General features: G+C 41.9%; 3 protein-coding genes across 3 annotated transcripts; 2 read left to right on the top strand and 1 right to left on the bottom strand.

The window, feature by feature from the left end:
* Window positions 1-209: 209 nt before the first annotated feature.
* Window positions 210-3,372, top strand: si:ch1073-357b18.4 (uncharacterized protein LOC797129 homolog). The gene is made up of 4 exons (XM_033970824.2): window positions 210-638; window positions 1,320-1,388; window positions 1,632-1,924; window positions 2,572-3,372. The coding sequence occupies exons 1-4, from the start codon at window positions 443-445 to the stop codon at window positions 3,367-3,369; spliced, it is 1,356 nt and encodes a 451-aa protein (XP_033826715.1). The 5' UTR covers window positions 210-442; the 3' UTR covers window positions 3,370-3,372.
* Window positions 3,373-6,723: 3,351 nt separating this feature from the next.
* Window positions 6,724-10,730, top strand: si:dkey-68o6.6 (uncharacterized). Its single transcript, XM_033971596.2, has 10 exons — window positions 6,724-7,536; window positions 7,610-7,678; window positions 7,759-7,895; window positions 7,972-8,022; window positions 8,098-8,128; window positions 8,213-8,299; window positions 8,640-8,704; window positions 8,770-8,815; window positions 9,943-10,249; window positions 10,343-10,730. The coding sequence occupies exons 1-10, from the start codon at window positions 7,347-7,349 to the stop codon at window positions 10,524-10,526; spliced, it is 1,167 nt and encodes a 388-aa protein (XP_033827487.1). The 5' UTR covers window positions 6,724-7,346; the 3' UTR covers window positions 10,527-10,730.
* A 146-nt stretch (window positions 10,731-10,876) lies between these two features.
* ccdc97 (coiled-coil domain containing 97) lies at window positions 10,877-12,870 on the bottom strand. The gene is made up of 7 exons (XM_033971597.2): window positions 12,475-12,870; window positions 12,253-12,411; window positions 11,984-12,143; window positions 11,829-11,917; window positions 11,363-11,537; window positions 11,153-11,276; window positions 10,877-11,061 (listed from the first exon to the last, which is right to left on the bottom strand). Exons 1-7 carry the CDS (start codon window positions 12,664-12,666, stop codon window positions 10,944-10,946), a joined length of 1,017 nt encoding a protein of 338 aa, XP_033827488.1. The 5' UTR covers window positions 12,667-12,870; the 3' UTR covers window positions 10,877-10,943.
* Window positions 12,871-14,318: the final 1,448 nt, after the last annotated feature.

Here is a 14,318-nt window from a genome sequence, read left to right on the forward strand (position 1 = left end):
ACATGTCTGTGATGAGTTCATGTCCTGAGTCTTTGGCGTTTGCAGAAAACATTTTGTGGTTAAAAGTGCATAAATTCAGTCCTTATACTGTCCATCCGTCCCTGTCATTTGTCCACTCTCGTGTCCACTCTCGTGTCCACTCTCGTGTCCACTGCAGTGCGTGTGCAGCTGACGTCAGTGGCACAGTTGCAGCAGTGCGCAGAGAGCTGCGCAGTCGCTCTGCGCATCCGAAGGCTGAGGACAGCCATTTCTCTTCTCAGAAAAACACTGAAGATAGCTCGACTGTGCGCCGTGAGGAAACACTTTGAACTGTGTAGTGTTGAAGTGAAATATACTCCAAGCAGAAGTATTATTCACGGACTGACATCCGCCATCTCCAAACTTTCTCCCAAATCTCCACCTGCGCAGCGAAGGACGCGCGGCTCCTGTTTGTGCGGGAGACATGGATCCCGCACAGGGACCCGCCACCGACCACCCCGCCTCGACAAACAGCCTGGTCCTCGAGGAGGAGGAGGACGTGAAGCCATTTGCAGCGGCCGTGAGCAGCCAGGAGCCGCCTGCGCCCTGCGGCGTGAGCGCAGAGGGAGGGGGGCAGTGTGCGGAGGAACAGCACCAGAACAGCGCCCCCCTGCTGCTGTGTGAGTGCATCACACCTCAGCACAGACACACACCGGACACACTACACACAACTCACACACCACAGACACACACCAGACACACCGGACACACAACCTCACACACTATAGACACACATCAGACACACACCTCACACACACCAGACACACACCTCAGCACAGACACACACCGGACACACTACACACAACAGACACACACCAGACACACCGGACACACAACAGACACACAACAGACACACTACACACAACAGACACACACCTCACACACACCAGACACACACCTCAGCACAGACACACACCGGAGACACCGGACACACAACCTCACACACTATAGACACACTACAGACACACACCACAGACACACACCAGACACACACCTCAGCACAGACACACACCTCACACACTACAGACACACACCAGACACACACTTCACACACCAGACACACACCTCACACACCACAGACACACACCTCACACACCACAGACACACACCTCACACACTACAGACACACACCAGACACACACCTCACACCACAGACACACACCTCACACATCAGACACACACCTCACACACCTCACACACAATTTCACACACCACAGATACACCAGACACACACCTCACACACCTGGATATAAGCCACACACACCTGTATGTCTGTGTCTTAATCTTTGTGTTTTTTTTAGACCCTGTAAACACAGAACGCTTCTTCACCACAGCCGCAGATGGAAAGACTTACCTGAAGATCGCTCCAGGTACTAAACCTTTAACCTGCTCCATGTCCTGGGACAGACTCTAAGCACAATCAACATCCAGTTTATACTCAGTCCAGTTTTATTATTATTTTATTTTCCCTTCATCCGTGGCTCCTGTTCCAGTCTAGAATCATCTAAAATACTAAAGTGTGATCTTTTCATCATTCTAGTTCTGTTCTCCGCACACAGGCTAATAGTTTTGTCTTGAGTCCCACCTGTCGCTGACTCCTCTCTGTGTTGTAGCCGCTGGGATGTCCTCTGTCCCGTCGGAGAAGCCCCTTCCCTCTGGCTCTGACTTCTCGTCCAAAGCCGTGCTGTGTCTGATCGAGGCGGTGGGCCGGCGCTGGGGACTGTACGACACTCGTGAGCGCTCGCAGCTCTTCCAGAGCGTCCAAGAAGAAATGGCCTCAAAAGGACACGTACTTCCTGTAGAAAAGATCCGCCGCAAATGGAACAACCTCATTGTCACGTATAAGAGGGTGAAGGACCGCAGCAGAGAGACGGGCCACGCCAAGACGTCCTGGGAGTTTTTTGATGTGAGTTTTGTCGTCGTGAAAAACAGTTTAAAGGACTTTATTTACACTAGTGACCAGTCGCATCTCGTAACAGAGGACACACTTCAGAGGAGTAAGAAATGTTGTAGTTTGTAGTATTATATTGTAGTATGTTGTAGTATGTAGTATTATGTAGTAGTATGTTGTAGTATGTAGTATGTAGTATTATATTGTAGTATGTTGTAGTTTGTTATAATATGTTGCATAATATGGTGAACTATTCATGAGTTTCACCTTTTTTTTTTACATTTTAACGACTCCCAAAAACAAAAACTTCAATTGATTAAGTTTTAAATTGTTAATACCTTTTGCGGTGGTTGTTATTTGTTATTTGTTATCCTGAAACCAAAGGATCTGTAAATGAAACACACATAACAGTATTAGCTAAGCCTGTAGTTCACTGTTCACACTGAAATGTCCAAACACATTTTCATATTTGACAGTGTTTTCTAGTTTTGTTTTGTGCCTGAAAGCCAAAAGGAGTTTATTTGTATAACATAACTTGTACACAAAGTGCTTACATAAGAGGAAATACATTAAAATCACATAAATCAACATAAATAATCGTGATAAAATGAACTTTAAAAGAGAAGAAACCCCTGACTCTGACCCTTGTCCTCTGTCTCCAGCTGATGGACGCCACTCTGTCCGACACCGTGGGCTCTCAGATCAACAACAACAACAAACGAACCAAACCGTCCAACCCTCCGTGCCCTCCGCCCGGCCCCGTCACCAAAATCGTCGTCAAACCCCACCTCCCCCAGACCGCCTCGCTCCTCCACCCCGGCGGCACCGCACGTACCGCCGACAGCAAACCCTCGGCGTCCTCTGTTACCACGGTGACCATCAGCCCCAACAACTCCGCGGACATTAAACCCTTAATTTTCCTCAACGGTGACATAGTTGCGAGCGGTCTCCAGCAGTCCACCGCCGCCGCCGCCACCACCACCTCCAGCGCGTCCCCCTCGTCCAATAAAGCGTCTACGGTCGCGACGTCGGCCGGTAACATAGATCTCGCCAAGGCTCGCTTCGTTACCCGGAAAAACCCCACCTTTTCCTCCAGCATCCTACCGCTCCGTCTCAGCGGCGCACAGTTGAACAAAAACATCTCCAGCTTGTCCACCGCCAACTCCTGCCTCTCGTCGTCCGCCTCCATCTCGCTAGCGCCCTCGTCTGGACCGGAGGGGAAAGGCGGCGAGGAGCAGTCGGCCACGGCGTTGGTCAGGGAGGTTTTGAAGAGGCAGGAGGAGCAGGCGTATTTGGATCGGGTGGCGCGACGCAGGACGGAGGCCAGGGAGAAGCGGAGAGAGCGGAGGGAGCAGAGGATGGTGGAGTCGCTGGGCAGAGTGGCCACGGCGCTGGAGCTTCTGTCGTCCAAACAGGACACGGTTATCGCGCTGTTACAGAGACTCGCGGACAAAAAGTGACGCTGGACACTTGATACTGCGTTTGTACAGCGGCGTCGTGTAAAACGTGTCGATGGACTTTTGATTTTAGCTTTTCTCTCATAGAAGAATATTTAATTTAATTGGTATTTCATGAACTGATGTGAATAGCTGCACTACTTTTTACGACTTTACCGTATTTACTGTAAGAATTTGTAATAAATACAAATGAGAATTAATGTTAAATGTTATTAAACTTTATTTGTGAAGTATTCTGAGATCTTTGCACCAAATTTTTAAGCGTACGTTATAATACTGTAATAAAATGTGCAATTCCTGTTGATTTTAAGATAAAATTAATGTTTTATATAATAGATCAATAGCAAAACACGAAATTTAAATCTGTAACGGGACAAATCGTTGTAGGAGTGACGTCGTTTGGCTGCTCGTCCAAGTCTCTTCTTAAGTTTTGGTCAGATTACTGCTGGACGCTGCCTTAAATCTGTCTTAAAACGTGTCTTTTCTCTCCAGTTTCAGCCTTAACGACCCTATTCAACCTGTAACGGCCCCGTATTGTTCTCTGAATCAAACCTGGACGACTGGGATTACTCAGAACTGCCATTTCGTGCGTGAGCCTGACACAGTTTCAGGTGTGTATTAAGGTGTGTTTATACTTTCTCCACTTTTCTCCAGAGCTGTGACAAAACAGCCACACTCCCTGGTCCTTGGTCCCTGGTCCCTGGTCCCTGGTCCCTGGTCCCTGGTCCCTGGTCCCTGGTCCCTGGTCCCTGGTCCCTGGTCCCTGGTCCCTGGTCCCTGGTCCCTGGTCCCTGGTCCCTGGTCCCTGGTCCCTGGTCCCTTGTCATTCACATTTTAACATCAGGACACTACAGGGGGGTTCAGTGTTTCTGTGCGTCGATACTTTGCTTTCATCACTGTCAAACGAAAAAAAAAAAAAATCACTGTTGTCTGTAATTCAAAAGTATCTGATATTTGATTATTGGATTAAAGAATGTGTGTTTATTTCAGAAAAGTCACAGGTTTATCTGCTTGGACTTGTCTGCACACGTCTGACACACATTCTGTTGATCAGAGTCATAATCCCCCAAAAAAACTGACTCATCTTCATGTTCAAGTGTTAACAAGCAGCAACCGACATCTGAAAAATATTAAACTAAATATTGAACTAAATATTAAACATGCACCAAATGTTTCTGGTGTGGGCCGTCTGTGTCTGCAGAGAGACGTTACAGCTTTACCCACAGTATGACATCCCTGGTGCAGTGTCTATCTCACATTTTTGATTTATTGGCGTTTTTATTGATGTTAGGCGTGTTCTATCAAAATGACGACTGAATTCGATCAGTTCAAATCTCAAAAGTTTATTCCCCTGACAGTTACAATCTAATACAGGACCCGGGGTCATATGATCTGTCCCTCGTGTGTGCAGCAGACGGTCTGTCTGCCTTTCCCTGGCCCCGTAACATAAAAATATAACATGAAACATGAATATGCAAATATTATGTTGAGTAGGTCGTCGGCCAGGTTCCTCCCTTCGGCCTCGCTCATCTCTCCGGGCTGCACCAGTTTATTTTTCCGGCCTTGAGTCTCATCCAACCGCCCTGTCCCTGTAAAGGAGCATCTACACAACCCCAACAGTTTCCCTCAATTCATATCACACCATGTTGCCTTTAACATAGTTTCAGTATTATCACAAGATGCTCTCACTCTAGTACAAACATTGGTAGCTGTCAAACAACATGATTCACCTCCTACAATGTTGCCTTAACTCGGTTACAGGGGTTTCTGCAAGGGGCCAACTGTCTCCCATAATTCACGTTTTACCTTTAACCTAATTTCAGTGTTAGTAGATGGTGTCCAACTTTTAGTATGGTGCTTGTTAGACAACCTCCAAAAAGATACAACATTCAAAGAATATATGAATTCAGTATAAAAATGGTGATTACATAATAATATTCAAAACTTATATGATTTCAGTATCAAAAGATATATATGTATATGTGATGCCCCTAAGAAACTTTATTCAATCAATATGCATTCCATATTTTTGATATATGTATTTGTAATGCAACTTAGAAGCTTTATTACTTGACAAACCCTTCATTGATAAAAAGCCAAAAAATAATAATAAACCCCCCACAAAAAAACATGCATATTTATGAAAAAAACAAAAGCCAAAGTTAAATTTGTCAACTGGAACTTTGTCTTTTACTCAGACTGAGGATTACAGACATGCATTTTTACTGTGAGTGGGCTCGCCGCTCCACAGATCAGACCTGGATGGATTAAACAGACATGCGTTGTTACTGTGAGTGGGCTCGCCGCTCCACAGATCAGACCTGATGACGTCAGTTGCTTATACCTGGGATATCGTCGACAAATTTCCATGGAAACAAGCTGGTGGTGGACCCCTGCCAAAAAGTTACACAATGCATCTTTAAATTTAGATAAAAATATTCCTGTGGAGGTGTAATTGTTTCCTTCACTTCTATTTATTTTTCTTGTAAATCCTGTGTTTTCTCAGACAAATGGTGCAGATCTGCTCTGTCCTGCAGGTGGCGCTGGTTCCTCCTGCACGTCCCGCCTCTTTTAAATTCAGTTTCATTTCTCAGAGACAGAGGTGAGGCTTTTACTGTTATTTTCCCTGTCTTTTTTTTTACAACAAACTTAGAACTTACAACTTAGTTTCTTATGACAGTTATTACAAGAGAATCACAGTCAATTTACACATTTAAAGTTGCAAATTCGTAATATTCTATTCTATTTGTTGTTTTTTATGGTCCTTTCAAAATAAATCCCAGAGGTTTGGTCCTGGATGTTTTTATATGAGTGGGATGGACAACGTCTGTGTGCAGTCCCCGGCTAATGCTAAGCTAATGCTAAGCTAATGCTAACAAACAAAGCTACGGTTAAACTAAGATAATCTCCGCTGTGGTCCACGTTTGCTCCGTTCAAACACACGTCTCAGGCTGTCACATTAGCAGGTTTATTATTATGTTTATTCGCTCTGGTGGGATAATATTTAAGCCCGAGAGACTGCTAATGCTAATGCTAATGCTAAGACGCAGGCGCAGTGGTCCCGTGGTCACGTGTTTCCTGCTGTTTTCTGTTAGTTTATTGATCAGATGAGCCTGTTTCTCTCCGTTTGCACCAGAGGCTTGTTTTGTCTTTATATCTGACGCATTATTTGTAATTGTGAGGTGTTTCAGATGAAAGTAATGTAAGTGCTTTTATCCGTTACAATTATCCACGTGTTCGCCAGCAGAGGGCACAAGGACTCTGTTGATGCACTGAGGAGTGAAGCAGTAGCTCATCTAATCGTACTCCTAACATTTAGTTAATCATTTGTTTGGTGAAATGCATTGCAGAGCTGAGGTGGTGCTGGAGGGTGTGGGCTTTAAAAACACAGAGGAGCAGCCCACCACCTGATGACATCATCCAGTGGGCTCAGAGCAAATGAGCTTAAAGAAGCAGGTCCAAGGATGTTTTTTCAACCTCTTTAAATGTTTAGAAGCATACATTTTGAGCAATATAATACTTTAAACTAGTGCATAGCGGCAGCAGACGGTTTTGATTTGAGGCGCATTTACACTTTACATTTACATTTTACATTGACACTTTACATTTACACTTTACATTTACACTTTATAACCTTTCATGGACACAAGCCACTCTCTGTTCCACTTGAGTTGCTGTTTTAATCCAGTTTAAACCTAGTTAGCCCCTGTAGTGATTTACAAAACCTAATATAGAATTAATTTAGTCTTAATAAAGTCTCTTAGTCTTAATAAATTACTAAAGTCTCATTCTGAACACTCTGCTGATGCCGTTTTAATATTTTTTGTCAAGATTAAATGTACTATGAAAACAGGGCAGAAGTCTTTGGGGAGCTATGAGGGAGGATTGACCCCTCAAGTCCCCAGTGATCCTATGATTCTACTTTAAACAAACGTCAACTTAACTTTTGTGTAACGCATTTTAAAATTTCTTACCAGTAAATGCCTGAGGAGATAATGCGGATGAGAAAGAGAGTGCCGTCAACTGGGAGGGAAAACGGCAGAGGAGAGTCCAAAAGATGGGCTAGTCCTCGGAAAAGACAAAGGACTGACTATACCTCTATGGATTGGAATGAAGACAGTGAGTCCAACAGTGAGGAGGATGAGGAAACGTCTGAAGAAGTACTACCCAGTAAGTAGCTAAAAAAATATATAATTTAAAGTCGTCATTGGAGCTGTGTGGCAAATGTAGCTTTGAAAAATAGGCTGGCCTTACTGGGATGTGACCTGTGGAACCAAAAAGGGCATCTTGCATGTACAATATCTAGAAAGGGGTAAGATTGAACTCCTGCAGAATGTTATAAATAGTTAATTTCATTTGCATGACCGGTCCATGTCTGTACCGTCTCACCAGGTCAGAAGGACTGTATCATGTCTGGGGGCCGCTGGTTTTCTCCCAGTGGATTTGAGGAGTTTGGAGGCAAAAGGTCACATAAAAAATGGAAAAACTCAATTATCTACAAGAGCCAACCACTGAATTTTTGGATTGACGTGGGTTTATCTGCAGTTATTACAATATAGTAGTAATGTTGATGCATAATTTAATCATCAATTTATATTCTAACAGCGAGGTTACCTTAAACCACAAATTAAAAGACACACGTTTACAGCCTCAGAGGTGAGACTCCACTGTGATGACACTCTTTTATTGGAAATATTCTTTATTTTTTTTAAATGTCATTTTACTTTTCAGAGGTCAAAACATAAAGAGAGTCACTGTGAAGGTTAAAAGACTCATCATATCCATTTTTTTCTCCATCTTTGTTTGATATTCTGTCTACAACACGTGATCTTATGGGTTTTGGTAGAGTCTGATGACAAACGTGACCACGAGGAAGAAGTAGGATCAGATGAAGCGCCCTCGGAAGAACAAACAGATGTTCTAAATGGGGAAAGTAAGTAATGTTGTCGAAAGTATGGAAAATCAGATACTAATCGATACTAAAACTAAGCTGTAAAAGTCACATTTACAGCACAGAAAATGTCTTTAGCGTGATCTTGAGCTGTATCAGAACAAGTATAAGACGCATAGACTAGCATACGCCTGTGGAACCTGCACGACTGATCACACATAAACGACGTGGTAATAGATCATTGTGCTGTCAGAATCGCTATCAACCATCAAGGCTATTCTTTAGTATTAAAATCAAGTTTGAAATGTTTGTTTTCTGACACGTAACATAAGTATTTGTATTTGTTTATGCGTGTTTTTACATCGTAATTTGATCTTCATAGAAACAAATGACACTGAGAGCACTGTGTCAAAGAGGAAACCTTTGTTAATTCTTCCCAGACTAGAAGTAAGTCTGTTTGTTTTAAATTATATGTAAAATACGCATTAATTTAACACATTTTGTCTCAACAGGGTGTTGTTCATCTGCTGTTAAATGATGTAGTGCTGTCGCCAAACGGTGAGTCGCTGAATTCTCGTCTCTCGTCTTCAACTTCCATCAACTCCAGCTCAAAAAAGAGTAACAGTATAGTGATTTATCAAAAGATTATTAGAAAAATCAAGGATGGCATCAAAACAAACTACAAATTAACCTGTTGTTAGAACGACTGAACTAGGGCTTGATCTTGGACTAACCCCGCTGTAGATAAGACAAATACAAAATATAAATATAACCGACAAAGCCGTTATCAGATAAAATATCCAATTCAAAATCCATACCTTAAAAACTGCCTCTAACTTACCAGATCACGCAGTAGTAACAGTAAGATTAAAAAAGTATGTTTGAGTTTCCACGAAAAGCGCTATATCAAACTGATGTATTATTATTATTAGCACATCCGTAAAGGTTCCATTTTACACAAGATTCTTATTAGATTTAAGTCATGTTATAATGTTGTTACCTCTTCAAAAACATGGACTTTTTAGTTTCACTCGGGCCAGTGCTTCCTGCGTGAGCCTTTTCCAGTTGAGAAAAGAACAGCCTAAATTCGCAGGGTTTGTGTTTTAAACGTGTGAATGAAAGAAAACACAACTACACAACTATTTATGTTTTTGATGAGGAAACAACATTATAACAACGTACTGTGCCCCCTGTAAATGTTAATGCTAAAGTTCATTTCACTTACAAACTTATTGACAATAACAAAGTAACAAAGGTCTATATCACACATGTCAAACTCAAGGCCCTCGTGCCAAATGTGGCCCTCCACATCATTTTATGTGGCCCTCGACAGGGTAAATTAAAGGTACGATGGTCTTAAAAAGTCATTTTATCAGAAGATACGCAGTTACACAGACATATTTTTACATCTAGGCAAATGCATATGAAATATTTGTAACTTGAATAAGTAATAAATGCAGAAAAACATTTATTCATATGTTAAAAAGTAGTTAGATTTATTTTATATCTGGCCCTTTGAGAGCAGATATTTTTCCAATGTGGCCCTCGTTGTGTTTGACACCCCTGGTCTATACTTTCAAGTACAAGTAAAAAAATGTCAGAAAACTACTACGAGAAGTGCAGTTTGTTAAAAAAAGTTACTCAAGTAAATGTAACTGATAACTGCTTTTGCCATCTTCATTCAGGCAGCAGATGTACGGCAACTGAAAAGCAGAGTGATGATGAAACCGTTAATTCGAGCGACGACGACGACGACGACGACGACGACGCTCCCGGACCGGAGACTTCATCGCGCTGCAGTGGCACTGAACATGAGCAGCACGAGGAGGTGGAAGACACGCACATAGAAAATACTGTCATGTCCAAGGATCAAGGGGTTGGCACGTCACCACAAGAAGTAAAAATAGAAAATAATATTAACAGTAAAGAGGAAATCATCAAGTCTATGCCACGAAATGTGATCAGCCAAGATTCTACACAACTCAGTGAAAGGTATGAATGCATTTATATGGAAGAAAAATATGAAACCTTTGATTAACTAAAAAAAAAACATTGATTAACTAAAGATTGTCTGGTCTTGAGTAGGACTCCTCAGGAAGACAACCCCAGAACTGTTTCAGATGAGCCTGGAGCAAAACCACAAACAAGCACCGAAGTGAATGTCCTGGACCTTCAACAACTGAAGAGAGAAAAAATAAAATGGCAGATAAAAGTCTTGAAGTTGCAGGAGGAGTATTACTCGCTACAGATACAAAAGTTAAAACAGTGACGCTCATCTGTTGTATTTTAGAATATTTTTTCTAAACTTTATTGCATAGCTGTGAAAAAATGTCTTTTATGCGTTAAAGGACTTCTCTCTTTTGGACTTTTACATGAATTTGTTTAACTTTTTATTATTTTTAACATGTTTGTAATGTGCCTTACTGCGTATGTCACACAGCAAGTCAGATGTAACTTGAACCGCAGATTGATTGTATCCTGTTTTTTGACATTTGTAAGTATTAATTTGTATTTTTTTTTAAACTATTGCTTTGAGAAGTGTGTGTTCATGTCATGTTTACGCTTACTGTTTTAAATGGTGTGGCCGTACAGTATATCTGCTCATTCAAGTTAGTTTCAAGTTGTTTTTTTTATTTTTTTTTTTATCCTGAATCAAAACACTAACCATTTCTCAAATTCTCCAGCTTTATTCTATCATGTTTTCATCATCTTCCTCTTCATCATCATCTTCATCAAAGTACTTCTCCTCAGCATCTCTACTGACAATGTCCAAATTGTCATAGTCTGGGTTTTCATCCACTTCACTGTAAAGACAAAGACAACGTATCTGAAATGTGAGCCCAGTAAAAGCCCTTCACACTCCCTCTGCAGCACAGACAACAGCAGAAAAATCACCTGTAGTCAAAGTCTTCGTCTTTGCCGTCGAGGAAACGCTGGTGCATTTGGCTGATGAACTCCTCTCGAAGCTGAGCCTTCTCCTCTGCACTGGGCTCCCACTCCTTTTCCCGACCTCGGACATCTGAAGTAGAAATAATTACACATACTGGACACGAGATACATTCAAGAATCCTTTCCATCTTGAGCTCGAAACATAGACCGTCTCACCATCTTCTTCCTCTTCCTCCTCCTCCTCCTCCTGTGCTCCATCCTCTCTCTCCTGCTCCTCCTGCAGTCTGTTCTGTAGCAGACGCTCTTGGTAGGTGTTGAGGAGGAGGTGAGCGAGTCCCCCTGATCCTTCTGACGTACCTTCCTGCCAAACCTCTTGAGAGCGCTCCAGCACCTGCAAAGAAATTGTACCGTATCATCAGTAAGTAATGAAAGTAACATGAAAAATATGATGTGGGCCAGTCAGACTGAGGCAAATTAGCAAAAAATGTATTAGATATTAAAATAAAACAATTAGTACCATCACTTTAAAGTAATATTAGTCAACAAGAAGTATAAAGTAGTGACCCTAAAAGAAAAAAGCCTAAACTGATGCTGCAAATGTTCAAAAATGTCAACTTTTGAGTCAGTTTTCTCAATTGCTCAATTACTTCTAAATAAAACCCGATCACTACTAAATGTTTACCTCCTCATCAGTTAGGTACTGGCCAATGTACTGTTCATAGAGCAGTGGTTCTCTTCTCCGCATCTGCTCTTCACTGAAATAGCCCCCCTCTGCAAACACAAATGTAAACTAAATATTATAGATCAAATGGAGTAAAGCACTTAAAACAGACTAACCTTTCTGCAAAGATCGGAGGGCGGCATAGCGGTGATTTTTGACTCTTGTTTTGTTGGTGCATCCTGTCGCTCGCCTCTCTATGACTTTACTGTAGTGTTGTGTTCTTGGATCTGAGCTGACGTGGGCAAAAGCTGCCAGATGCTCGGGCTTCAAGCTGTTCTAATAATCCAAACAAAGTCACATTTTCAAAACACTGAAAAGGTAAGACACATTGATCGGTACTTAGTAAAATGTATAGGTTCTTTAATGGCTCCTGGTGCACACATACATGATACTTCTCCAGAAACACCAGTGGTCTGCTCTTGTACTGCTGCAGCAGCTCTTCTCTGCGCTGATCCAGGGTCAGCTCAGCCTCTCCTATCTGCTGGCTCTTCACGTGGCTTCCACTTTGGGCTATAACCTCCACCATGGCTCTGACACACTGATTCTGATTCATAAACAGCGTTAAATAAATGTACATGGGCTTTTATAGTGATTATATGAATGTTACCTCCTGCTGCAGCTGATGGTGTCCAGTGTCTGCGCAGCTGGAGCGGGGGACAGGCGCGGGCGGCTCTGTAGCAGATTCTTTAGCTGTTTGTGGTTGTTCTACCGGTGTTTCTAAAGTATTTAAACGCGTTTTCTCTTTTTTCTCTTTGGGTTTAGGGGGCTCTAATATTTCGCCCCACATTTTTATTTTCATTTGTCCAACAAATGTCCCCCGAAAATCGAATTAAATAAAACGAATAGCAAATAAAGTGGTATAGTACTAGTTATACGCGCCCAAAGACAACGACCACAGGAAGAAATTAAACTTTAAACAAATATTTTTGACGGGTTTCTTACGATTGTTTTGATTTTGAATCCGCCATTTTGGTCCGTCATCAATAACAGTCCCCCCGTGTCCGCAGCAGCAGCACTTTGGTTCCGCTTTTGCGACAGAGCAGCGCCAGTGTCATTAGGGCGCCATCTCGTGGTTGGTTTTAAGTATTGTTATGGCCTTTTTTGCCCTAAATCTTTATTTGTATTATTATGGATCTGTTTAACCCAACTTTTATAAGACCATGTGGTTTTATGGAGGGTGTATTTCCTGTTTGTTGTGTCCAGGGCCTTGAGCCTCTTGGACTAAACTATGGTGGTATGATTTTTTTGATGGTATAAATACAGTTTGTGTGTTCTGTTGTTTTTATATATTTGTTTTACAATTAGAAATTCCACAAAAGCATCAAAAACAATTATCATAAAGTAAAAGAATAATTATAAACATAATGATTTTATTTATTATTTTTTTCCAAAAGTTGTTTATATGCAGTACATACGTTTCTATATAGACGATATTGTAGGTGATGTGTTGATGAGGTTCTTACTCAAACTTTATTATTATACAACAGATACACACACATAATTTATCATTGAACAGACCACGTTTAATAAAAGGTAAATGTACTTAATATTAACCTGTTCTTAAGTCAGCTCAGTGACTTGGTGTTTGTCCGATAAAACAACAGTGACACCAGAGTACTGTCCGTTCCAAATATCATGAATAATTCCTTGAGCTGCACCAGGACAGACCCTACAGCTGGTCCTGGGACGGTCTCACCTTCTCCTCTGCCGTGGTGTGTTTGAAGTTTAAGGAGGACTTGATCTAAGAAGGTCTGGGTGCTCTGCCTGATCGTCCTCAGTGTAGTTCAGTGAGGTTTTTCACTCACACATTCTCCTTTTCCAATCTTAGGTGGAGGACTATTTTTCCATCACCATTTCATTTATGAACAGTCGTCTCCACAGGGGCCGGTCTGGAAGTGAAGGAACATAAACCTGAAAACAAAGCGACATCGTTAAATGTTCAAACCACAGTGTGATTTTTGTCCATCCATTTTCTTCCACTTGTCCAGAGCAGCAGTCTGAGCAGGGACGTCTAGACTTCCCTCAGCCCAGACATGTCCTCCAGCTCCTCCGGTGGGACCCCGAGGTGCTCCCAGTCCAGAGACATAGTCCCTCCAGTGTGTCCTGTGTCTCCCGGGGCCTCAGTCCTCTGAACTCCTCCCAATTTGTGATTTTATGTTGTTGAATTCATAGCACTTTAAATTGTCATAATAATTGTGCTAAAGATGTCAGGTTTTTAAAAAATCTCTAAGTTATTAAGATAATATTTACTCATTCTTGCATTGATGTTTATTTAACCTCTTTGGTGCTGTGTATAACTGTATATAAAAGTGCTGAGGCTCCTTTAGAGAGCAGAAGGCTTTGGTTCTGTCATGTTGTTCTTTTACTGTAGTTTATTGGATTTGTTTCTGCATTAATCTTCAGGTGTTTGTTTACAGTCGGCTGGTCATTGACTGGACTCTGGACTCAAAT

The sequence above is a fragment of the Periophthalmus magnuspinnatus genome, chromosome 8, assembly GCF_009829125.3.
Source record: "Periophthalmus magnuspinnatus isolate fPerMag1 chromosome 8, fPerMag1.2.pri, whole genome shotgun sequence".
In the NCBI taxonomy this organism is placed as follows: Eukaryota; Metazoa; Chordata; class Actinopteri; order Gobiiformes; family Gobiidae; genus Periophthalmus; species Periophthalmus magnuspinnatus.